The following is a 25,485-nucleotide window of genomic DNA, read 5'->3' as shown; positions in this document are numbered from 1 at the left end:
TGAATGGCGCACAAAGGTCGTGAGTTAAGTTAAGCCTCGATTTCAGAAGCCAAAGTAATTAATTTTTTAAAAGTTAATGTTGCTTCACCCAAAACTTTATTAAAATTATGTTTAAAGCTCTTAATAGCAGATTCCCAAAGGCCTCCGTTATGAGGAGCTCGAGGAGAGATTAATTTCCATTCCACCCCCTTTTGGACGAGCTGATCATGTACTTTCTTAGAAAATGGAAGGATTGATTGAAGAGCCTCTTAAGTTCAGCAGCTGCTCCGACGAATGTTGTTGCATTGTCCGATAGTAGCTGTGAACATGTGCCCCGACGGGCACAAAATCGAAAATGCCGCTAAAAAGGAATCAGAGGTGAGATCAAAGACTACTTCTAAATGAACTGCAAGAGGTAATAAGCAGATAAACAAGGCCACATAACTCTTTGATGATTTTGTTCCTCATCCCTTTGACATGCACGTCGAAAAAAGATTAGCATAGTCCAGGCCGCTTATGTGAAAAAGTCGAAAAGGTGTAAGTCTTGCCGCAGGTAATTGTCCCATCTTTTGTTGAGCAACTCGATTGGAGTATTTCGTACAAATTGAGCAGCGATGATAGACTCCCGATACTACACTCATGCCTCTGGTGATCCACGTTGAACGCAATACAGAGCACATGATCTGTGCGCCTCCGTGAAGTGTCAATGCATGCGTATCCTCGACGAGTCGCTTCACGAATACACAATTACCAGGCAGTATGATTTGATGTTTTTCGTCCATTGAGAGAGATGCGTGCTCAAGTCGTCTCCCGACTCTAAGCAGGCCTGGTCACAGATGAATGGAGTCAGACGACGTAGAGGACTTCTCTTCTGAACAGCGTCTCTTTGGTTTAGTCCTGAGATTTCTTCTTTGAGATGAGAGCGCTGCGCTGCTCTTAAGAAAAATAATCTCGCTTTCCTGATTTCTTTGATAGTTAAAGCTTCTAGCTTCCTTTAATTGAGTGGTAGCTTAGCATTAGATTGCCATCGTGCAATATAATATAGAACTTTACGTACCGACGAAAAGGAAGACTTTTTTTTGAAAGTAAGTCCTTGTCACCAGACAGAGTGCTTGGCCAGCTGAATTGGATCCAGTCTACCGGTTGCACAGTTAGCTGGGTTGTGAGCTGATCGGATGTGTCTTCATTTCACGTCTGGGAACGTGGTAATGATTTTACTTGTTCGATTAACGATAAAAGTAGGCCACTGTGAAGGATGCTTTTCCAGCCACTCGATGACTATTTGAGAGTCAGTCCAAAAAAACACTGCAGAGAGTTGATGTGTAGCCAACTTTACTACTAGTAACGCTCCACAGAGTTTCAATCGAGAAACGGTAAGCCGCTCCATTGATGCCACTTTCGTTTTAGCCATTAGAAATGTAGATTGACCTCCAGACGAGACTGCGTTAGTAACTGCTGCTTACGCACGTTTGGATGCATCTGAGAAGCTGTGAAGATACCAGGACTGACCTTGAAGTATCCCAGACCACCCGGGTATGGATATGGACTCCAGATGTTGAAGCTGGTTGTTGTAAGTGCCTCCACCTTTGAGCTCTATCACCATTGATGATGAACCCACTCAAGTTGATGCAGTCAGAGTAATTGGAGTATTGCTTTGGCTATAATTATGACTGGAGCAATCAAACCTAATGGGTCAAAAAAGCGAGCTAGTTCCGATAAAACTGCTTTTTTTACTGTTTCTAAAGGCGATTTTCTAGTCTTAAAATAAGAGGAAAAGTTATCCTCATGACGATTCCATTTTAGACCCAAAGTAGAGACGACGTCATTGAGTTTTACCTTAGTTTCGGCTTCTGATGAAGATTGATCATCAGAGATTATAGCAGGATCATTGGACGTCCACTTGTCCAAGCTCATACGAGCTGTGTTGTGTAGAGAGACTAACTTATCTCGCAGATGTTTGGCACCGCTAACAGTGTCATGCCCAGTGAAGAAGTCATCGACGTAGAGACCTTGTTGTAAGACCGTAGCAGCATTGGGATGCGTGCTCTGACCGTCGCCGAGAGCTGTTTCATGACACGTAAGGCCAGGTATGGAGACGATGCAGTACCATAAGTTATCGTAGTAGCACGATAATCTTTAACTAGATATGTTGTGTGTGCACGCCACAGAAATCGTTGCCAGTCTCGATCTTTTAGGTGCACCAGTACTTGGCGAAACATTTTGACCACATCAGTGGTAAATACAAGTCTGAAAATTCTCCAATTGGTAATTACAACGGATATATTGGATTGCAACTTGGGACCTCACAGAAGGCAGTCGTTGAGAGAACGCCTTGTCGCGTCCTTTTGAGAAGCGTTAGAGACAACTTTAAGTTTCTTGCTTCCTGCATGAAAAACTGAATGATGTGAGAGATAGTAACAATCACGAGAAACTTCATTCAGAGGTACACATTTCATGTGCCAGAGATTGAAATACTAAAGCACAAAACGTTTATAGACCTCAGCCAAAGGTTCGTCTTTGTTTAGACGATGGTCGAAGCGTTTCAAACAAGATAGTGCTATATATCTTGTATTGGAGAAGCATGGCTTCGAGGAAAATGGTAACCTTACCACAAATCTGCCTACTGAGTTACGACGGTGGGTTTTGATAAAGAGCTTCTCACAACGCTCTTCATTAGGTGTAAGAAGGCTCTGATTTAGAACATCCATGATCTTCCAAAATATTGGAGAGTCTCAGACAACGAAGGCTGGGAATAAGTGTGAAACACTTGAACCTCGAGTCTGACTGCTGTGATGAAGCTTAAACTTTGCCTGTTAGTAGTCAACCAAAAACTGACTATTGAGCTAAAGGAAATCAAACAGGACCCCTTTCGACACCATCTCTCAAAATAAGGGGATAGGTATCAGCTCCTATCACACAGTCGACCTTATCAGACTTATGAAACGATGGATCAGCAAGTTCAAGGCCTTGAAGAAAAGACCAGCTACTAAATTGAACTTGCCTTTTGGGTAGTAGACGAGTTTAATCGTCTAACACCAATGCCGTGCAATTGACTCAAAAGTTCTTATCTCGTTTTGAAGAAACAGTCAGTTGAGCTGAATCTTGAGACTTTGAAGTCTCATTCCCACCAATTTTAATTACTAAGCGTAGAGATGTTTTCATAGTCAATTCCAAAAGCTGAATGGTTCGAGTTGAAACAAATATGCTCTTTGAAGCTGGGTCATTGAGCCCTATAAGTGTGATGGCGTTATCGTGCTTGTTTCATAAAATAATTCTAGCTGTTGCCAACAGTACCGTAGAATTTGATGGTTTCTTGCCTTGTTACGTCGGCGCATAGTACTATTCGAGCCTAAGCTTTCGCTTAATAGCTCGGGACTCACACTGGGCGCGTAGGTGGGACGCAGGGTTAAAGGGGTAGTTCAACTTAACGGCGCGGTACTCGAAAAAGGGCTACGACTGCTTTCACGCGACTAAGACCGACTGCTGTGCAATATTCCGATGCACTTTCTCGTGGCTCTCTGTTACCAGGAGCGATGTTTATCTCGTTCGCGATCTAAAAACTGTTAACACCATCACGAGTAGGGGTATCGTACGCGGAAGAGGCGTGTTAACTCGCACTCTGACTTTGACACTAATATCGTGGTGAGTATTTGCTTTAATCCGATCGGTCCTTGTTATTCTTATGGTATTACTACCACAGGGAGTAATGGTATGTGCGTGGCTAATTTCATATTCCCGGTGACCGACGGGTGCCAATACTATAGCGAGTAATGGCGTTCGCGAAAAACACTTTATATTTCCCGGTGATCCACAGGTACCAATACTATGGCGAGTAATAGCGTTCGCGAATAACACTTTATATTTCCCGGTGATCCACGGGTACCAATACTATGGCGAGTAATGGCGTTCACGAAAAACACTTTATACTTCCCGGTATCCACGGGTACTAATATTACACCAAGTAATGACGTTCGCACAAAAAAAACACTTTATATTTCCCAGTGATCCAACGGTACTAATGTTATAGCGAGTAGTGGCGTTCGCGCAAACAAAAACACTTTATGTTTCCCGGTGATCCTCGGGTACCAATACTATGGCGAGTAATGGCGTTCGCGCAAAAAGAAACACTTGATAGGAAGAAGGAAACTTTAGAAATCTGTTACCTTGTCACTTACTTTTATTTAAAAGGGAAAACTTGGTACAGGCGTTGAACCAGCGTAGACCGAAACCGCGCTCGAAGAAGATCAAGTGGCAGTAGAGGCGGACTCTGGTTACCAGTTGATCGTTCGAGGGTGATAACGAAATTCGACTATGTCCTTGCTTCGTAGTAGACTAGGTTGTAGCAGAGGCGGACTCTCACTACTCAGTCTACCTTGAAGGGTATCGTCGAATGTCGCGTGCTGAACTGAACTGATTTTTCTCTGGGCCTACGGGACTTTTTATTGCGAGAAGCGGACCTTGGTCACGCGCTCGCTCGAAAAACACAGGAAAACTTAGGGGGGGGGGGGAAATTTTGGAGAAAAGACAATAGCCAAAAATCTAATTGGCTAGAACTGCTCTAGTTTAGCCACTCAGAAATTGGCACATTCCACATCCAGCTTGTTCTCCTCTATGCGTCAAGAGAAGGGAAGGTGATTCACTTACTCATGGCCTTTCTTTCCCTTTTACATCAAAAGTTACAAGATTTTATCATAACTTAATATTAATGTTAAGATGTAGTATTAATAAGTATTAACAAATAGTAACCATTGTTCACCCATTAAATCGAACCTAATGCAAAAAGAGCGGTGAAAATCGCTTAATATTCAGGTTTGATTGAAAAAATGTTCGGTACTTCATGGTATTAATAATAGTCTTAGCAGTAGTTAATTTTAGATACTAATAACTATAATAATTGCTAGATTTTCCGCTGTACACGTGAGCATTGATCGGACTAATAAATAATCATAAATGATTATTTAACAACAGCGGTTTTTTTGGTTAAAACACGTACATCCATAGAAATAGTAGGGAGGCTCGTCGCGAATTATTATATTGTTAACTTACTTAGATTTACCGATAGTTTCCATTCATTGTTAGTGGTAAATGTATTTTAAAATGTTAGTAGCATTTGGTCAACTATGGGTTTTTCTGCTTGTCGTAGGAGAGGAAGTCGGCTCGGGGTGCCCTGAGGAATCAGAAATTCCGTTACCCGTGTTGGCGCAAGAGTGCGGACTCTCCCTCGACATCTCTGTGTCAGGAAAAGGGGAAAGTGCCTTTACTTTCAGTTTTCCTTTACATTTGAAACCGTGACAGTTATTAATAAGATTACAATTTGGGCTATTGCAGTATGTTTATGAAATTGTTAACGCGACACAAAAGGGTTGTACAGTAAACCATGAGCCTGCGAACATGAATGGTAAAAATCGGATAATTCTTTGAAAGTCAATAAGATTGCTTTCGTAGGTTTATGTAATATTGTTGCTGGCTAATGGTGTACAGGTATAATGGTGTAGCGTGTACAGGGTGTATTAGCCATATGTAATAATTTTAACATTTGCTACTATTCTCGCTTAGCCTATAGGTCTTAACTCTAAGTTATTCTAGTTTTTAACATTAAACTCGATTTATATATACTGATATCTAATATTAAACCTCAGCGCAGCTGTTCCCCATTAACCTTTTGCATCTGTTAGTTCCTTAGAGTTACTTTATTATTTTACGGTTTAAAAAGTATTTCGTTTGATTTCTTTTCCAGTCAACATGGGCCAGCGTGCATGTATGTGAGCCATGCATGGTCGTAATACCTTAGCTACGAGCAATCTTGTAGGTGATTCACCTTTTTGCAGATGTACATTGGCCCCTGCGTTTTGTATTCTAAAATCGGCACGGAAAGTTTTTAAGTAAGGAAAAAAAAATTAATGTGGATACACCGATGTTACAGCCTACTAAGGGTGCATGAGACGTGGAAGCACAATGAATAACGCTTGAATATACTCAATGCTTACGAGTATACACGACTTACGTGATGGAGGATCTGACGCTCTCCGCTTCCCTCTCCATACTAACTACATGTACACGCGTTATCTTCCTCCCTCCGTCTCTCTGATTCGATCACGCACAGAATAAAGGTCACTTGCAAGTGACCAGTATCCTACTAGAGCATAAGCTATTAAACATTCACTGATCAATAATTAACATGGTTATTCATTCATTTTACCATGAAATCTTGGAATACGTAACGGCATTGTATTTAATCATACGACAAACAAATAAAATTTTAATATAAAATAATATCAAGCATGTTCTTTACTCAGGAAGGCCACATGCCACCTATTTTTTAATGATAGCAAAATAAATATGTTAATCCAATTTTCGTTAGTACACAATTCATTTATGTTTATTTGCACTTTCACATTTATAAAAGTCACTATCTTAGTCTATGGTCTAACATTGAACGAAGATGCAAAACGTTACTAAATAGCATCATGGGCTCTTCATAAGCTATAAATAAATCGGAAAATCTATATTAAGACACACCAAATGAAAATTCAACTTAGTTTATGCACTTGTATCACATATAAAAACTATTATAATTACGAAGATAGACCACCAGTCGTTAACATTTATTTCAAACCATGTTAATACAGATAAGAACACGACATAAATGTAAGAATGAAGTCGAATGTTTATAAACAGCGCCACTACGACTATTATACTAAGACTCTGTAAGGGCCTATACCACTCGTTAAAAAAAAAAAAAAAAAAAAAAAAAAAAAAAAAAAAAACTAAGAAAAAGTCGTAGTGAAAATTTTTTTCCTGCAGATACAGTAAGAAAGGTCCAAAAAATTGTGGCTTACTTGGGCCACAAGCAATGTGAACACAATATTTAAACAGTTAAAAACCTAGTTACTTTTAATTTGTTAGGAAGAAGATAAATAAATACAGAAGAGTAAAGTTAACGGTATCATTATCAGTATTGCATAAGGTATATGGTAAAGATATTTTATGTTCTTATTATTAGGTGAGGTTCTTTTTGTAAGCTTATCCACTTTCATTAATTATTTATAAAATGACGGAGTTATGCTATTTTATATGTAAGGCGTTTTCAGAAGCGAAATTAAAAACCACGTACAAAATTAAAAACCAACAATATTCTGATGGGATATTGAAAAGTCGGTATAGAGGATACGTTAAAAAAACAGGAGCCGTATAAAATATTTTTTTTTACGCTAGAACAAATGTAATTTTTAAAATTTATTTAATTGCAAAATAGATAATGCAAAAACTATTCGACCAACGATGATCAAATACTTAAATCTAGAATTTTATGAAGAAAAATTTTTTTTTTCTTTACCTTGGAATAGCTTTAAGTGACGTTACATTTTTTCGCAGTTTTCAGCCAATTTTTAATGCAAAAATATAAATTTAAAAAATAAAAATCGACCTATTTTCAGGAAAATTTAATAGTGAACAGAGAGTATTGCATCAACTTTTAACCTAAAAGCTCTCGTTAAGAGATATTTATCAAGAAAGATAAGAAACAGGAAATTTTTTAGGAGTTTTACAGTTTTTATGCTTCCATAAATTTTCCCGCTGATTTCATGTTTGGGCACCCCCTAGATGTTTTTGGGGATTTCACTGCCAATCAATTCAAACTAAAACTCCGTTCATCAAGCCAAAACATCTTTAAAAGCTTTACTGCCTGAATCATACGTTATTCTATTAGCTTGTTTAGTAATCGTGCGCTATTTTTAAACAATTATTATGTCAATTTTCATGTATAACCGAATATTGTTTAGTTACGTATGGTAATAACTTTTTAAGAGCATGTAGCTTCCTATACAGTTGAAATCTAACTATACACCTGGGTGAAGAAATTCAGTTTATTAAGAAAGAATTCTATGAAATAAACTAATTTTTAGGAAACAATTACCTTTTAAAAAATCACTTCTGTACACTTGGTAAAAAATAACTTCAAAAAACAACTATGTAAAAAAATAGTTTACGAAATTTTGAGAAATCTTTTCATAGCGATTTAAAACTTTGTGATAATATTTTTCGTCTACCACAAATTTCAGTTTTACAGATTTTTGCTTGAAGTATAATAAAAACATTGATTTTTTCTTACCTGCCCCTTTGCACTTTTGGGTGAAACTTTGTGCCCTAGTAATCACTTCGGGTCAACGATCAGAAAAGTTTTTAGCTCCCTCCGGGCCCGAAGTGATTTACTGGGCACAGTACTATACTTTTCGCCATCGCTTAGAAAAACATTATATTCAACTCGGGCATCAACATACAACAACCACGCCTTTCAGGTGCTCATGTTTATAATTTGGGACATAGTTATGTAATGTACCATTTTATTCATATTAATTATTTAGAGCTTCAAAAAATTACTAACAATAAGAAAGTAATACAACTCTATTTACGAGTAGTTTTCTTCATAATCTTAATAAAAAAAGTTATAATGAGATTTTAGCAACACGTACGATAGTTTTATGCTAAGTCTAAAGACATATACACGACATTAAGGTGGTTCTTCACGATGGTGCCGTATCAAAGCGACACGGGACCCTGTGGTTTTCTAATTTTCGATTAGTGTATTATTTGCAACATAAAATATGTTGTACTGGCACTTGACTGTAATATCATTGCATTTACATACAAATAAACATGCTAATAAAGTCAGAGTAAGAGTTATGAAAAAATTTTTTTTTGACGCAAGGTTCTGAAAATGTCATGTACGCTCCCACTCAAGCAGACGTTGCCGCCGATTTCTGCATGATCGATAACTGATTACGTTTACGATTAAATATCGTATACTATTTCCCTGATTAGCCCATACTTTTGCTATATTATTAGAAAGCTGAAAAGTTTTTCTTTCACTACAAACTTTTTCTATTATGATCTTAAGTCTACTTTACGAGATATTACATGATATCATAGTATGGAAAAGTAACCTACATAAGAATACATGTTAAAAGTGCATTTTTTGACTGACTTGTTTTCAAAAATTTGCCTGATAAAGGGACTTGAAATTTTAAGAGAAGATGTCTTATAACTTTAATAACAATCCCTCCAAGTTTTTCTGTAAGTTTAAGTAAAAGGGTTAGGTGAAGAACCACCTTAACGGAAGATTTCTTTACTTTTACTAAAATTAGAATACATGACAATCCTTGAAAAATGAAGGCATCCAATAAAAACCGAATCTTTGTACAGTAAAAGCCATTTAGAATCTTGAAGTAAAGAAATTTAAAAGGATCTTTACTTAAAAAGTATCAAAAAATAACCATGAGAATGTATAGTTAGCTTACCTTTGTGGCTGTAAAATAAAACTATAAATCACTAACACATAACTGATTTAACGAATCTTCAAATAATCGATGTATATAAATAATTACCTAATAACATTTATACTTAATAAAAGTTAAGTGACAACAATCTTTGAAAGTAGAGCTACAAGGCTCTAAATTATAGTCAGTATTTTTTTGAGAGTTTATACAAAAAGAAGCAAGAGTTCAAAAGAAGAATGATAATGTTAGGAAGATTATATTTGTTATCTATTGTCAAACTAAGTAAATTTATAAGACGTCAGAATAAGTAAAAGGATGTCAGACGTAACAAAAGCTGTAAAGAGAAAAAGACGCGAAAAAGAAAGTATAGTAAAATAATAGCAGAGGCACTTAAGCGGGAGGCAAAAAACTGTAAAGAGGCCCACAAGTAGGGTCCTTGCTTACGGAGAGGAAGTGTAACAGGTTTAAGAGATGGAATACGAGCATAAGCACGCAATGCTTGAAACAAAAATATTTTAATAAAGTCAAACGATGAGGTCAACGAAGACAAACGATATGAAAAACAAGCAGGGATTACAAGAATAAAATTGTCATGTAACTTCTTTTTTCTTCCAGGTTACTGCAACAGCCTACTAGCTTTGTCATCAATGCTACTTAGTACTACCACTGTGTGAGGGATGCATTATTACTTTTATTATATAATTATCACCGATCACCTGACTGATACTATACCTATTTGATGGCACAGTGATAGTTTCTTTGGCAAGACTCATTACTGTACAGTCACATCTTGCCAGTTAGGCTGACAGTCTCTGCATCAAATGATGCATCGGGTCCACTTTCCACTGTGCAGCCAGTTCCCGGAGGAAACTCTATATTGGAGGACGTCAACTTCTCGCTGGTCAAGACAGTTCTCTCTGACAAAGTATCAAATACAGGTAATTAGCATATCGATAAGCGAGCCTTATTTTTCAGGAATCACTTCTCACTAGTAAGACCTCAGCTCCTTACCTAAGCCCTAATGCCCTATGATCAGTGGGGTTTGGAAAAGTCTAAAATCACACTGAAAAAAAATTTCAGTGAAAATCCTACTCTAAAATAAACAGGGTTAATAAAAAACTTAAAAAAATTTTTTTTTTAAACTGCATTCACAGGAAATTGAACCCTTGACCCCGAGAACGGTGTTGCTTTAATGCCAAGCGTACTTACCACTGAGTCAACACCATTCTCGACTCATTCTGTAATTTTAACAAGAAAAATATTTTTACAACATGACCTTGATTAGAATACGTATAGAAAAGAATCCTAAGCTTTATGATTTGAGTATGTTATCTTACGATTAAGGCAAACGTGATACTTATTTGTGTTTCAATTTTTTAAAATTTGATAAAAGAATTCTATTCGGAAATGATAATTTAGTTAGTTTATTAGTTGATGCATCTACTCAACTGACCAAGTATGTGTTCACGCACTGTAATCATTGTTTAATTAATAAGTTGATTTAGAAAATTGGTAATGAACAAAGGCCCAAAAAACTGCTACATAATGCTTTGAAACTTGCTCAAATCAGCTGGTTATCTAAACGATGTTTACAGTGCAATTATAAACGCTCGTTTGGTTAAGTAGGGATAGGAATAAGTCCCAACTTACAAGAATAATATGTCATTTCCAAAAAAAATAGTGTATGAACAAACTAACCCAGCCAAAAAAATCATGTTATTTATGACGTGACGTTATCGAATTGTAACAAATCACGTTATAAATCACGCAAATAATCACGTGATGTGCAAAAATCACGCTATTTATCACGTAATAATTAACGTGACATGATCGATTTTTAGCCGGGAAGAAGAGTAGTTCGTAAAGTATATGTTAAACTGTTAATATGAATATATGTTAACTGGCTTACATACAATGTTAAACACTCATCTTGATCATCAATGTAAAAATAAAACACATCAAGCCTGACAGATGATCGCAAACTTGTAACTTTTTTGAACAGGCTGCTCATCCATGTGACTTCCGAATTTATTAAATATTTCCAAGTGTCTTTTAAGCTCTGAATTTTTGGATGCATGTTGTAATTAAAACTTGAAAAATTCATCTGAAGACATAAATATTCACTAATTGATCGTTCTCTAATATAAATAGAAGTAGGAACGTTTAATGTGTAATTCACACTAGTAGAATCGTAGTAAAATTTATTTAATTGAATTTTCATCTAAAAAAAAAAGTTGATTTACTTACATGAATATTAAGTTATTCATAAATTATTTACCTTCTTCAGAGATGACCTTATATTATTGGACTGAAGTATGCCTACACACATGGTACATAAATCTTTTTGCTGCAATGAGTTGTATTCATTTAATAACAGCGCCTGTTAACATAAATGTACAAGGAATGTAAGTACGCCAGTAACATACAAATACCTAACTGTTACTTTACAAGCTAACATAAAAATTTTTGACATCATATTGTCTTAGTAAGCTGATTTGAAAAGTCTCAGTAATAAGAACGTAAGATAATCAGGTTTTCATGAACTAATGACTTCGACGAGAAGAAGTAAGCGATTTCAATACATTGTTGTTCGCAAAATCTGAATCTAAAACTCGTTTTTTCGTGTAGTTGTTTAAGAAATTGTTATTAACACGTCAAATATTGATAGCGCTATAAAGAACGGTAAGAAATGTTACAACAAGTTATCTAAAAAAGTTGATAAATTAACTTATAAGAAATTTGCTCAATCAAAAATTTTTTTTTTTCATTTTGATTTGAGCCTGAAATAGTGCGAACATAGTGCAAAAAAATTGCGAAACAGTAGTTTACCAAACTTTTTGCTTATAGTTTGGCTCATAACTTTAATCTTCACTTATTTGTATTGATATATACAGCTCTAACACCACTCATTTTAAAGCTCTGATAGTAACTGGAATCAGTTGTGGTAGATTTTCCAGATAACATTAAGACAAAATACTTCATCACTTTGCAGTTACATTTTGAAATAAAAACGATTAAAGTAATTTGTTTATAAGCATTTTAACCATAGATACGTAAAAAGTATTAGAATAATTGTTTTTCAAAGTTATACTATGATTGAAAACAAACATTTGTCGGATGAAAGAATGATATAAAGTTAATTTTTGCACGTATGTTTTGGTTGTACAACAACGGACAATACATACAAATCGTACATAGTCAAATAACATATATTATCTTAATTCTAAATTTAGTGAAGGCGAGGTACTCAGGTGTAGCATATCATTCAGTGGTACGTTTGAATTTTTCAATTTATTAATTTCTAATGCTTCTAAAAACTCTAACTTTTTACCCTTCTCACATGTGTACAAAGTCTTGAAATTGTCACTATAAGGATGATTACAGTCATTCATTTGTTGTGTGGACCATTATAACAATAGATAGACGTCGATACATTTCAAAAGCACGTGATTTTATAAAATCCGGTAATTATAACAAATTGGAAAATGATCATATCAATCATTTCCGAAAAGAAGTTATAAATTAAAAAAAAAAAACCTCCACTATCTTATCATCCCTCACATACTATCCAATTACTCAAATGAATCCGCAAATACCAAAATTATACTCATTAACAATACTACATAAAAATAATATGCCTATAAGACCAGTAGTCTCATTTAACAGTTCACTATCATACAAATTATCAAAAAAATTAAAAGAATTTATCACATATAACACTAGTTTTAAACCTACTTTAAGCATTAAGAATTCAATAGAATTTATCAATTAAATAAAAAACTTTAAAATACCATATCTTTTTTTTCATGTTTAAACGCTTTATATTTTAAAAGCTTTTGAAATTCGCAGGCAGACATGGCAGCATGATGGAAGCGTTTCTGATTGGTCAATCAAAATGAGACACCCACAACATAAGGTAAAAATCACTTGGCTTATCCATTATTTTAATCCCCACACTAACCCCCATACCATTTTCATTAAACCTCACTGACACCCCACAGACCCCCCACCAATCAGTATAAAGAATGATTCTTACTGAGTTGACATACATTCTCTTTTATATTATATTTCTCTTTTTAAATAGTATTTATTAAATTAAAAAACTATTACAGTGCTATATCGTGAGTGCTAAACTAAGTCACAATTATTATTAATATTCAATTCGTAATAACAGTATTTCTAATAATCAGCCGATGGGCAATTAATTATTAGATGATTATAATTGAAAGTAAACTAGAATAATTAAAACACAATAGCAACATCTCAACAACAGCAATGCATAAATAAAAACCTAGTTGTACTACAAGTGATAACTGACAATTAATAAACAAATGTAGATTTCATGTCCTTTTATAGAATAAGTAATTGTATGTGAGAACCCTTTTTATCGTCGTGAATATAGTATTCATGCACGACCCTCTTCATATACATACTAATACAAACTCATCTAAGGACTATCGGGACCTGACACCCTCTGGCCTGAGCTTTACACAATGTGGCCATTCATTTTTAACTCAAATTCATAGCCTACAGAAACAATATATTTTAAAATTTGTATATTTTCATTCATCAGGAAGAAGCATTTACCTAAGTGTCAATTTTGCACTTACGTTTTTGGTGATTGAGAAGGACTCAGAATGCATAAAAAACACATTTAAATCGATATTTTTAGTGTATTATTTGTATCATCATTATTAAGTTAAAAAGTCATTATACGCGCCATAAAAAAAAAAAGCAGGAGACTGGTTAAATTATTAGTTGTATTAGTTGTCAAAAAAAATTTTAATGACTCACACATTTACGACATTACATAAAGATGCATATTTCAGATAATGATAATATTTATAACGAATGTGGCAAAAAAATTTTATGAAAAGATTCTCTTACACGGCATATTAGAAAATTTCAAAAAAAAAGTAAGCAAACAAAAATTTTTAATTAATTTTAAAAATATATTGACTGTTAGATATTCAAGAACTAGGAAAGTGCAATAGCCTCTTTGTCACTCGTTTGGCCACAGGAATATATAATATAAAAGGTGTAATATAAAAAGTAGTAGTCAAATATTAAAGTTTAATTTTGCCATTTATTGCGATATGTAAAGGTATAACATCCATAGTGCAGGACTCGTAGCTGATGGCAAAAGTGATTAACGTGGGCTGGTATGGGCCTTTTATACCCTCAGAAGAAGCGGCGTCAGCGGCTTTGATTAGGCGGCTCAGATATGATAGTTCTGAGCTGCAGTATAATGTGTTCCTCCATGTCTAACGTTTGAGTATTAAGGTGCTTTTAAATTTCTTACTGGTAAGAAGATTAAAATTCACGATAGCTCTAATTGGGTGGTACATTATAATATTTTAAACGAGATATTAATTAAAATATACTTGTGACCTTATAGTGTGTGTATCCTACAAACTGTCCCATTTTTTTAATCTAATGGTTTTTCTATTAATGATTCTGTCGGATAATCCAGAAGAAATTCTTATCACTCTAAACATTGTTTAGATAATAGTAATGATTATATTAATCTCATTATGTTAAATTATTATTCATATAGTTTGTTGTAGAGACCAAATGTTGAACATTTTGGTCTTCCATTATATGCTGAAAGATTCACTACACAATTTTTTATATATAAATACAAGGTTATTAAAAATACTGGGCCAAACTATTTAAGCCATAATAGTTTTTAAAAACTTAAGAAATAAATGTTATATAGCGTTGAAAAAATTGTGCAGCAAATATATTAGACAGTTTTAAAAATAAAGATGTATATATATATATATATATATAACCATCGACGTATAATAAAGGACCACGTTATATCGTTATATGCAACAGTGTGATCAAGATGCTGTAACTATAATCAAAAAGTGTGCTGGGCCGGATTTTGTTTATAACAACAACGTGCAATCTTCAAATAAAAGACTTGAAAAGGGTTCTGGCTAATTCTCCAAAAAAAAAAAAAAAATTGTTAAGGATGTATGAAATATAATAGTCGGCTATTCCACACAAAATTACAATTTTTTTTGGACGACACAATGCGTAGCAATATTTTTGGTAAAGTATTCGCTTAAATTTATACAAAAGCATTCTAAAAACGTGGACTACCGATGTACATTTTCTCATATCATTACATCCTAATAATAAAATAATTACAGCTGAAAACATAGATGCTATAATATCTGCTTAGATCATTTCGAATAACAAAAAACTTATAAAATTAATAATTCAACATATGCTTTACGGTCCACATAATAATAAAAGTTTTCGCACAAATAAGACAAACAAAAATGTGTAAAAAATTTTTATAATATTTCACTGATTTAACAACTTAAAAAAAAATAATTATCTTGAATACAAACAAAGAAATAAAATTCACAAAAATCATTCTTACAAAATAAAAATAAAAACGGATTTCTAGTTGACAATTCAATGGTTGTGCCATAAAATCAATTTTTGTTGATAAAATGTGAATACCATATTAAAGTTCGATTGTGTGCTTCTATACAAAGTATTAGAGCATTGGTAGAAATAAAGAATGTTACTGATAAGTATAAAGAAATTTGAGATGAAATTTTAAATAATGTTAACAGTAGTTATTCAAGTCTAATGAAAACTACCTGAAGATTACAAAAAATTTCCAATTTGTGGTAAAAGTCATAAAATATTTAGTTTGCCTATTCACTTATAAAAATAAACAAAAGCTCGTTTTTGAAAAAAACAAAATCGAAAATATGATAGAAAAACGGCGAACACAGTTAACAGCATTGTTAGAACTAAACAAAATTGACGATTTCGTGGAATCATTTAAGTATGTTAACGTTCCAAAAATCTATATTTTTAGTAACCAACTCAAAGCCAAGTAAAAATAAAAAAATTTGAAAGTCAATAAACCAATAGGAAGATTTTTTTTTTTAATTAACACTCCATAAAGTAAACGAAGCAACATTATTGAGGTATCCGACAAAAGTTCATAAGATAATACATCCAGCTTTAACAGATACTGCAATAGCTACAGGCTTAATTAAACACGATAGCTAAATAGATCACATTTTTAAGGAAACTCGTATTGTAATAATATTATATCAGTTACGACGATTTTTTGCCTTCTTTGTCATTTTAAAAAATATCCAAAGAGATCATCAATATTTGAAGAGCATAAGAAATCATTCAATAAAAGATTTTATGGACACTAATCAGAATCTAGCTTTTTTACATATAAATGAAATATTACAATTTTACGACAAATCATGTGGAAACTTCAGCTTACCTACACCAAAAAAAATTAATATAAAAGAAAAAAGTACCACGTAAGAAATTATTTTTTGTACTCAAATGTTCAGGTCCACGTAAGGAAGATGTCCCAGTACTTTCTCACTCATGTAGACAAAATTTTCCAATTATCGGTTTTTTTTGTTGTTCGGTTTTACTTGCATTCAGAAAGTTGTCGTTCAGTAACTGAATAACTACCTGACGTATCTAAGTTTTAAAAATTTATATTGAAAATCAGCCAAATGATCGACTATTGGAACATGACCCAGTACTGGGACCTTATGATGAATTAAATAAAAAATCAAATTACAGTTTTCAAAATTATATGTTAACAAGAAGATAACATTTTTTTTTATTAATGGCTTTGGAATTTCAGAAAATTGTTTTCATATAAAACGTTTATTTATCATTCCATTTTTTGTAAAAAAATATTTTATCAATGGCATTAACTGATATGGCATCAATATTACTTTTAAAAATATTGACCAGTCATAGATCATTTTATTTACTATAAGACGTTAACAATATAGAAAGTTCGTTCTTGGAATTTGAATTTAAAAAGTATATTTACTTATTTGAGAAGAAATTTCTGTGATTCCAAAAGATGCCTTATAAATAGTTAAAAGATCATTAGGACATTAATCAGGAGAAGAGATGGGCAGACGAGGAAGGGGGGGTAAAAAAAATTTTACCTTGTGAAAGTAAGGTAAAAACAGATAGAATTTTACCTTATTTAGAGCGGTGGCTAAGGAAGATGAAGGGGTGTTAAGGAAGAGCTCTTTGAGGTGGTAAAGGGGACTTATGGGGGCAGAGAAGGGCTAAACAAAAATTGAAATGAAAATAACGTAAAAACTGACAGAATTTTACCTCATTGAGAGCGAGACTGAGAGTGAAGAAGAATTTTGGGAAGTGTATAATGACCCTCCAAAATCACTATCTAATATAGAAGGATGTTCATAAGTTTTGTGACATAAGCTGACAGTCTACAAATAATATTATACATACATGTAATATTTTACGTTTACATAAAATTTTGGCAGAGATAAGAGAGAGTCGAGAAGGAGCGGTGGAAAGCGGGAAAGACAGGAGGAAAGCTTGGTAAAATATAATTGTATCAAAAATCACGCGAAAATGAAAGAATCGTTGAAAAGTATCAAATCATCATATTTTCGGTCATTGTTTTGTATTCTAAAACTTGAAATCAAGATTCGTTCAATTGACAAAACATTTTCAAAATCATTATTAGACATTAAAGAAGGAAAATTTGAATTATTGCAAGTGCCAAAGAAGTGAAAAACAACTGATTTTTGTTCTAACATTTTTAGTAAATGTATTGATTTTTTGATAAATCATGTTAAACTTACTTTTTATAAAGAATATACTTACTTTTTGGAAAAAAATTTTAAATTATTTAAAAAGTGTTAGAATAACAGTTTGTATAAAGCGCCATCTCTGCTAATATATTTGTACTATGCATACGCGAGCCCCGATGCTGCGCATCAGGCCAGTTCAGTTGATCGCTAGTCCCTAGCCAGTAAAGACTTAATTGTAACAACAGCTTGTAAAGACGGTATAACGACAGTTTATTTTAAATAATAATAATTCTGATTTCTCTACAAAGTGTTTAGTGCTTTCCCCTTCTTGTTATCCTTCCTGGCTTTTTCCCGAATCCTGAGAGCCTCGCGCAGTGGACTTAAAAGTCAACAAGTTATGGGCCCAGCACGCTTCCACTGCGCGGGGCTTTCTTTGTGATAAGGGATTTGCGCCGGGATTGACGCGTTTTTCTCTTTTCCATCCAGCAACTGCTCAAATGAGTGAAAGTAAAGAAAGCAGCGTGCCAGTAAATGAGATTGGGGTCGAGGCAGAGGTGCCAGTGAATGAGATCGGGGTCGAGGTAGAGGTGCCAGTGAATGACGGCGAGACGTCGGCCAACGACAGCGAGGTGGCCCCACCTGAGTTAGAAGGTGCGGCGGAAGGTGTGGAGGAGGCACGAGCAGTGTCACCGCTCGAAGAGGCGACAAGAATGCAAGGACAGGAGGAAAGAGGCAGGACTATAAAGGACGCAGCATGCCAAGGTCATAGTGAGTCCTGAGTTGTAATTGTGTTAAGGGGCAGTCATTTTTCGTAATTGAAATTCGTAGCCTTCTTTGGCTGGGCCTAGCCCCGGAAGAAGAGGTGAGCGAGCGCACGGACGGATGGGCAGCGCTGGCCGTGGTTGCTGTTGCGGGCGGCCGAGGCGCCGGGTTGGGACCGGGGACGCCTAGCCACACCTGTGTGCCAGAACGCCGTCACCGCGGCGCAATCATGGCGGTCGGCTCGTTTCTTTCCTCTTTGTAGTCTCGTAGTGCACATGTGTTGTGTTCACATATGTGTGTGCATGTACGAGCAGCTCATGCGCCATCTTTTCTTCCTTTAATTATATCCGGACGTGCCGAACTGTATGTGTTCTACGGTTTACGTATGCGCGGGGAAGGGGCGGCCCAACCTGCCTGCTCTTCGCGCGCAAAGTGGTCACGTGTGCTGTGTGCGTGAACAACTGTGTCTCGTTGTTTACGCACGCTTTTACATTTCCACTTGTATCTCTTCTTGGAACTAAACAGTTAAACTTACGTAATGACGGCTTTATTTTAGATGAAGATGTGATCGACGCGTATATGCGACTTTTCCAACTCGGTGTGGATATTTGCGGAGTACGTCTCGTAAGAGATTTATCTGTGAGATTAGAAGACGGATTAATTCTATTTGCAAATAAGAAAGAATCGATCGCAGCCATCTCAAAGGGTAACTTTAAGCCCTCAGAGTTTGACAAAATATCACGGACAATTAAAAACTCTGGCGGCGTTATATCCCTGTCTGCAAAAAGGACTGAAAATTCGCAAGTCCCAAAATTTTTGGACGCACTTGATTTCTCGCCCGGGTATTCAAAGAAAGCACTGTTTAAAACGACGGAACTGCAAAAGATTGAGCTTCTGACTGATAAAAGAACGGACGATGAGAGTTTTGACGAAATGCATTTCAGTAATTATCGTGACAGAGTTCTAAAAGAGAAATCAGCGAGTTCAACTATCTCGGGAAAGCCGAAAATAATAAAGAATGAAAACGTTAATTTTAAATACGACAGAGAAAAAGATAAACTGGTCACTCAAAGACAAGTTATCAACAACTACTCAAGACAGGCAATTGATAAAAATGAACTTTTAGTTAGAAGGAGTGCGGCCGCGGAAGAAAGGGACAGCCTGAGACGTCGGATTGGCTGGCTTGAAGAACGGCAGAGGGCGGAGCACCAGAGTGCTGTACAGACCACGACCGAGGCCGTCGCCCGTATAAGGGCCTTAGAAGAGGCAGTGGCGACAATGTCCAGGTTGTCCGAACGACTGGAACACTTTCTGACAGCTCAAGAGGTAGGTCAATCAAATTTTGGAGTAGACGCATTAAACTCTACTGCAATACCTTCACCAAATCAAAATCGTAAACACAAAATTGATCCACTCTCGGAAAGAACCCTACATCGAGCACTGCATGACAGAACGACTGATCTTGATTGGAGTGAAACATTCCAACTCGAACTGTTGAACAAGGACTCACCGTCCCGTTATGATTATAAATTAACTCCTAAAACAAAGATAGAATTGTTTCTCGATAAATTATTTTCAGAATTAAAAATTAAAAAACTACTGTACGTCTTGGATGATACCGTTGAGTCTCCCACATTTCTGTCTGCCAAAGAATTAGATGATCACGAAGAAAGGGTACGACATGTTATAGTCAATCACATTGATGACTTTTACCATCTAAAGACTGCTCATTATTCCGATCCCAAAGAATTGCTAAATAAATTGAAAGAAATCAAAAGAAACGAGTCAAACCTATCGTCAAATGAAATCAGACGAAAGCTGTATACTTTTCGGTATCTCCACAATAAAATGACAGGGTCCGATTTCGTTGATAAGTTTGAAGAGCTTCTCAGAAGCTACGAAAATCTACAGGGAAAACAACCCTTGTCTGAAGAAGAAATACGTGACGCATTCTATAATGCCGTCGTTAATAACGTATCGCAGATTGAAACCCTCGACGCTGTGATTGAAGATGCGCAAGGAAAAAAGATGACTTATGACCGATTGAAATCTTTCTTTTTAAAGACAGAGTCGAGACGACAGAGGACCGGAGCTGCTGGGGGAACTGCGCCTGCAACAGCGCTACGGGTGCACCAGCCCAACTCAACCCACGATAATGACCGGTGTGATGACTACGGGCACCACTCCTATAACTGCCCGGTCGACGCAGGAATGAGAAAGTGCTACTCCTGCGGAAGGCTTCAACGGAACCTCATGGAGCATAAAAAAAATTGCAGGGGTGCCAAATCAGGTAAGAAGAAAAATTTAAATTGGGATTTCAAAAGACGGGAAAACAAAGACGGACAAGGATCTAAAAATTCAACGAATAAAAGGGGAAAAAGGGAGCATGACAGTGAAAATAACAGCCAAAACAAAAGACAGAAAAGGGACAGTGATAAAACTAGTAAAAATGAAAGTAAAACAAAAAGACAAAGTGAAAACACAAATGACAAGAAAGGTAAGACTATTTTTGAGCAAAGCGACATTGCCTCTTCGCTGTTTTCAAGTTCTGCAAATAAATTAAAGACCGACAACTACAATCTAGTTAAATTTATTGCTGACTCAGGAGCGACCGACCACTTGGTTAACTCTCGGCTAGTATTTAAGAGCTTAAATTGTAATAAGACAAGCAAAATTAAGTGTGCGAATAGTAATCCTCTGGCAGACTTGAAAACGGAAGGAGAAGGCACCACCATCGGTAAAAATAATAACCATGATCTGACAATGAATAATGTGATTTGCTCTGAATCCTTGTCGGAAAACTTACTTTCTTTGAGAAAATTTGTGGATTCAGGCCTGGCCAAATACCTCGATAATAACAAAATTGATATATTTGACCCGACTTCGAACGAGTCATTCATCACAGGAGTCTATCAACAGCCATACTGGCTTGTTGAATTAAATGTTCACAATAAAGATAAAAAAAAAAATTGGACAGGAAATTTGCATATCTAGTGACGAATGGCTCGGGTGAACCTCGGTATATCACACGAAGCAAAGCCATAACAAAAGACAGTGAACAAGACAAAGACTTAAGTAAAAATGTCGAGCAAGAGGAAGCTATTGGAAATCCGTTGGCACTACATCCCATAGGATCTTGCTTTGATAACTCAGTCAATGACCGTAAGCTTCTGAATCCTAATAAAATAAGCGTGGACAATACACCCATTAATGACAGCTATAGAACTCTTGAAAAAACAAGCCCCATCGACGAGGCCATCCTATGGCACGTGAGATTAGGGCATGCTTCCCTCGCTTACCTTAAGGCGTTTCAGAAGAAATTTCCGAATTGCAAAGATCTGAAGAAAGTCATATTTGATGACAGTATAGCTAATTGTGATGTATGCTCCAAGGCAAAATTCAACAAACTTCTGGCTAAGACAGTTAGAGTGAGATCCACCGCTCCCCTCCAAATTATTCATTCGGATACAATGGGCCCCATAAGTCCAACTTCATACCCCAAAAGCTACAAGTTTGTGTCAGTGTTTGTGGATGATTATTCAAGAATGGCCATGGCATATCCAATGAAAGCTAAAAGTGATACAGGGATTTGCCTGGAAAATTTTGTCCGGAGCGCCAGAAACATCTTGGGGTATGACGCCAAGTTCTGCTATCTTAGGTCTGACCAAGGTACGGAATTCGCTGGTGGCCATACCCAAGAGGTTTTAAAGGAACTGGGGGCCGAATTGCAGCTAGCCAGCCTGGATACACTGGAGCACAACGGGACGGCAGAACGATTCAACCAAACAATCGCAAAGAAGACAAGAGTCTACATGTTCGACTCCGGTCTCCCAGAGAACATGTGGGACTTGGCTCTGAGTGCAGCAGTTTATGCTTACAACCGAACACCTCACAGGTCGAATGGAATGGAAATTCCGTTGGTAAAATTTGCGCCACATAAGAATCTCAATATCGAACAACTGAAACGGTTTGGGTGCTTGGGATACATGAAGATTCAAAGAAATTCCGGCCCGAAGTTCAGTCCATTAGCTCAACGAATTGTTCTAGTGGGATACACAGCCACAGGATTTATCCTGATGAAACCTGAAGACGGAAAATTTTATGAAAGCAAAGATGTGAGATTCAATGAACGACTGGTATACAAAGACAGATACCTGAAAAACGATATAGTGAATTGGGAATTAGTTACAAGAACAGTTGATAACGACAGCTGGCTCCTGAAGTTCGACGAAGAGACGGAAGAGAGCACAAAAACGAAGGGAGAAATCGTCAAACGAAAGAGAGGACGACCGCCAAAAACATCTGGTTCAGGAAATACGAAAGAGCTCTTACCAGCGAAACGACAGAAGCTATTACATGACACTAGTTTCACAGGACTGCAGGTCCCCCATGATTCAAATAATCAAATCAGATTTGGACAGGAAAATTTTAACGAAGAAGACTGGTCTGTGGATCAAAATCAGGATGAAGTATATCATGCATTGTTAGCAGAAATTTACAAAGATCCAACCAACTACCAAGATGCTCTGAAGAGCAAAAACAGCACAGAATGGCGGAAAGCTATAGAAGAAGAACTGAAGTCGATGAACGACAACTTTGTTTGGAAAATTGTAAATAAACCAATGAGTGATAGGAAAGGCAGAAAACCCAATATAATTGACTCCCGGTGGGTTCTGAAAAGGAAAGAAGACAACTCTGGAAACATAAAATATAGAGCCAGGTTAGTGATCCGTGGATTTAAAGACAGAAACCAATATGATCTGTTGGAAACTTATGCTCCAGTCTCAAGACTAACAGTAATTCGAGTCTTACTGGCTGTCATAAACAAATATAACTTGGAAACACGACAGTTTGATGTAAAGACTGCCTTCTTGAATGGTACATTGAATGACGATATATACATGGAAATACCAGATGGTGTTCCGTGTGCCTAAGAGTTAAGAAAAACCAAAGTTTACAAGTTGGAAAGATCCCTGTACGGTCTTAAAATTAGTCCCAAACGTTAGTATGAGAGGTTTTCAGAGACTGCCACGAAAATAGGACTCCAGGAACACCCAAGTGAGCCCTGTCTTTTCATATGGTGATGTGAAGGCAAATTTTTATTTTTGATTCTGTATGTGGATGATATGCTGATGGCAAGATAAACTTACAGAAGTGAGTGATAAGCTTAAAGCCGAATTCGAAATGACAGATCTAGGGGAAGCAAATAATTTCCTGGGAATACAAATCAACAGAGACAGAAGAAATCAAACCATTCGTTTAACCCAGGACAAATATACGAACAAAATACTGCAGAGGTTTGGTTTCGACAATGCTCGACAGTGCAAGACACCTATGGTGACGAGACAATTCATAAATCAGCAACGAAGAGACAGAGAAGAATCTGGAAACGAAGAAGAGCAAAGAGTGAATAGGCCAGAAGATTTCCCATATCGAGAAGCAGTCGGCAGTTTGCTGTACTTAGCAAATACACCTAATATATCTTATGCAGTGAACGTATTAAGTAGACATCAGATCAATTTGACATAAGAAGACAGACAAATGGTCAAGAGAGTTTTCCGTTACCTCAATGGTACTAGAAAGAAAGGACTGACTTTTAAAGGAAGCACAGAAATCATGACGGCTTATTCGGACGCAAGTTTCGCAGATTGCAAAGATTCGCATACGACGAGTGAATACGTCATAAAACTATTTGGCGAATCTGTATCTTGGAGAACGCATAAACAAACTTACGTCTCGTTATCAACCTGCCAAGCTGAATATATAGCTATGAGTAAGGCATGTCAAGAACTCATGGCTCTAAGAAACACTTTGACAGCTGTGCTAAATATCGCACTTTATCCTATGACTGTGTGGTGTGACAATAAAGCAGCCGAAGCCAGCGCCAAGTCCTATGGAGGAACCAAACTTAGACACATGTCATCAGTGCGAGAACATTATGTGAAAGAATGTGCTAAATATGGGTTCATAGAAATCAAGTGGGTTGCCTCTAAAGAACAGATTGCCAACATTTTTACTAAAGCTTTACCGATTGAATTGCATGAGAGAATGACTGCAAAATTACTAAATGACTGTTAGGACCACACGACAGTGAATCTCGTTTAATTAATAGAATCTAATCCTTATGGTTCGAATTCTGTTTTAGGTAACAACAATCAGTGAGCAGACCACAAAGACCTGAAGAAAAGCGAGATTGAGGCTCACTCATTGATACATTTTATTTATTCTTTTTATATTACTTATTTCTTATAACCGTCCAGAGATAGGCGCTCCATTAAACTGAAGGGAGTGTTAGAATAACAGTTTGTATAAAGCGCCATCTCTGCTAGTATATATGTACTATGCATACGCGAGCCCCGATGCTGCGCATCAGGCCAGTTCAGTTGATCGCTAGTCCTTAGCCAGTAAAGACTTAATTGTATCAACAGCTTGTAAAGACGGTATTACGACAGTTTATTTTAAATAATAATAATTCTGATTTCTCTACAAAGTGTTTAGTGCTTTTCCTTTCTTGTTATCCTTCCTGGCTTTTTCCCGAATCCTGAAAGGCTCACGCAGTGGACTTAAAAGTCAACAAAAAGAGACATAGAAGAATATTACAGCATAGTTTATGCTACTTACAAGGGTGTTGATAAATCTGATAAATCAAATTAAATTTATCAACAATTTTTATAAAGGCTTACCTCCGCATGAGCCTGATGCAGAGTAAGATTAATACTGGAGAAAAAGTTGAAAAAAGAGTTTGCATACTAAAAAAGCTCTGAATACAGGAAATTCATTATGATTAGCTTTTATTTTATACAGAAAACGATTTCCTCAAGTTTTAGCGTTTCCTATGACTATAAATACATCCCACGGTCAAAGTTTTGAGAATATTCGAT

General features: G+C 36.0%; 1 protein-coding gene across 1 annotated transcript in view; it reads right to left on the bottom strand.

Moving 5' to 3' along the window:
• Pus10 (Pseudouridine synthase 10) overlaps positions 1-25,485 on the bottom strand; it is a 245,449-nt gene that overhangs the window by 186,184 nt on the left and 33,780 nt on the right. Inside the window, exons 2-3 of the mRNA XM_089595730.1 lie at positions 11,533-11,634; positions 11,168-11,475 (exon numbers count right to left, since the gene is read on the bottom strand). Of these exons, the coding sequence (XP_089451856.1) occupies positions 11,168-11,475; positions 11,533-11,634 (410 nt within the window). The remainder of the gene's footprint in view (positions 1-11,167; positions 11,476-11,532; positions 11,635-25,485) is intronic.

This window comes from Copidosoma floridanum, unplaced genomic scaffold (assembly GCF_036245765.1).
Source record: "Copidosoma floridanum isolate Cflo_tuat_1 unplaced genomic scaffold, Cflo_Japanese_pri ptg000027l, whole genome shotgun sequence".
Classification (NCBI taxonomy): domain Eukaryota; kingdom Metazoa; phylum Arthropoda; class Insecta; order Hymenoptera; family Encyrtidae; genus Copidosoma; species Copidosoma floridanum.
This window is presented reverse-complemented; position numbering and strand designations above follow the sequence as displayed.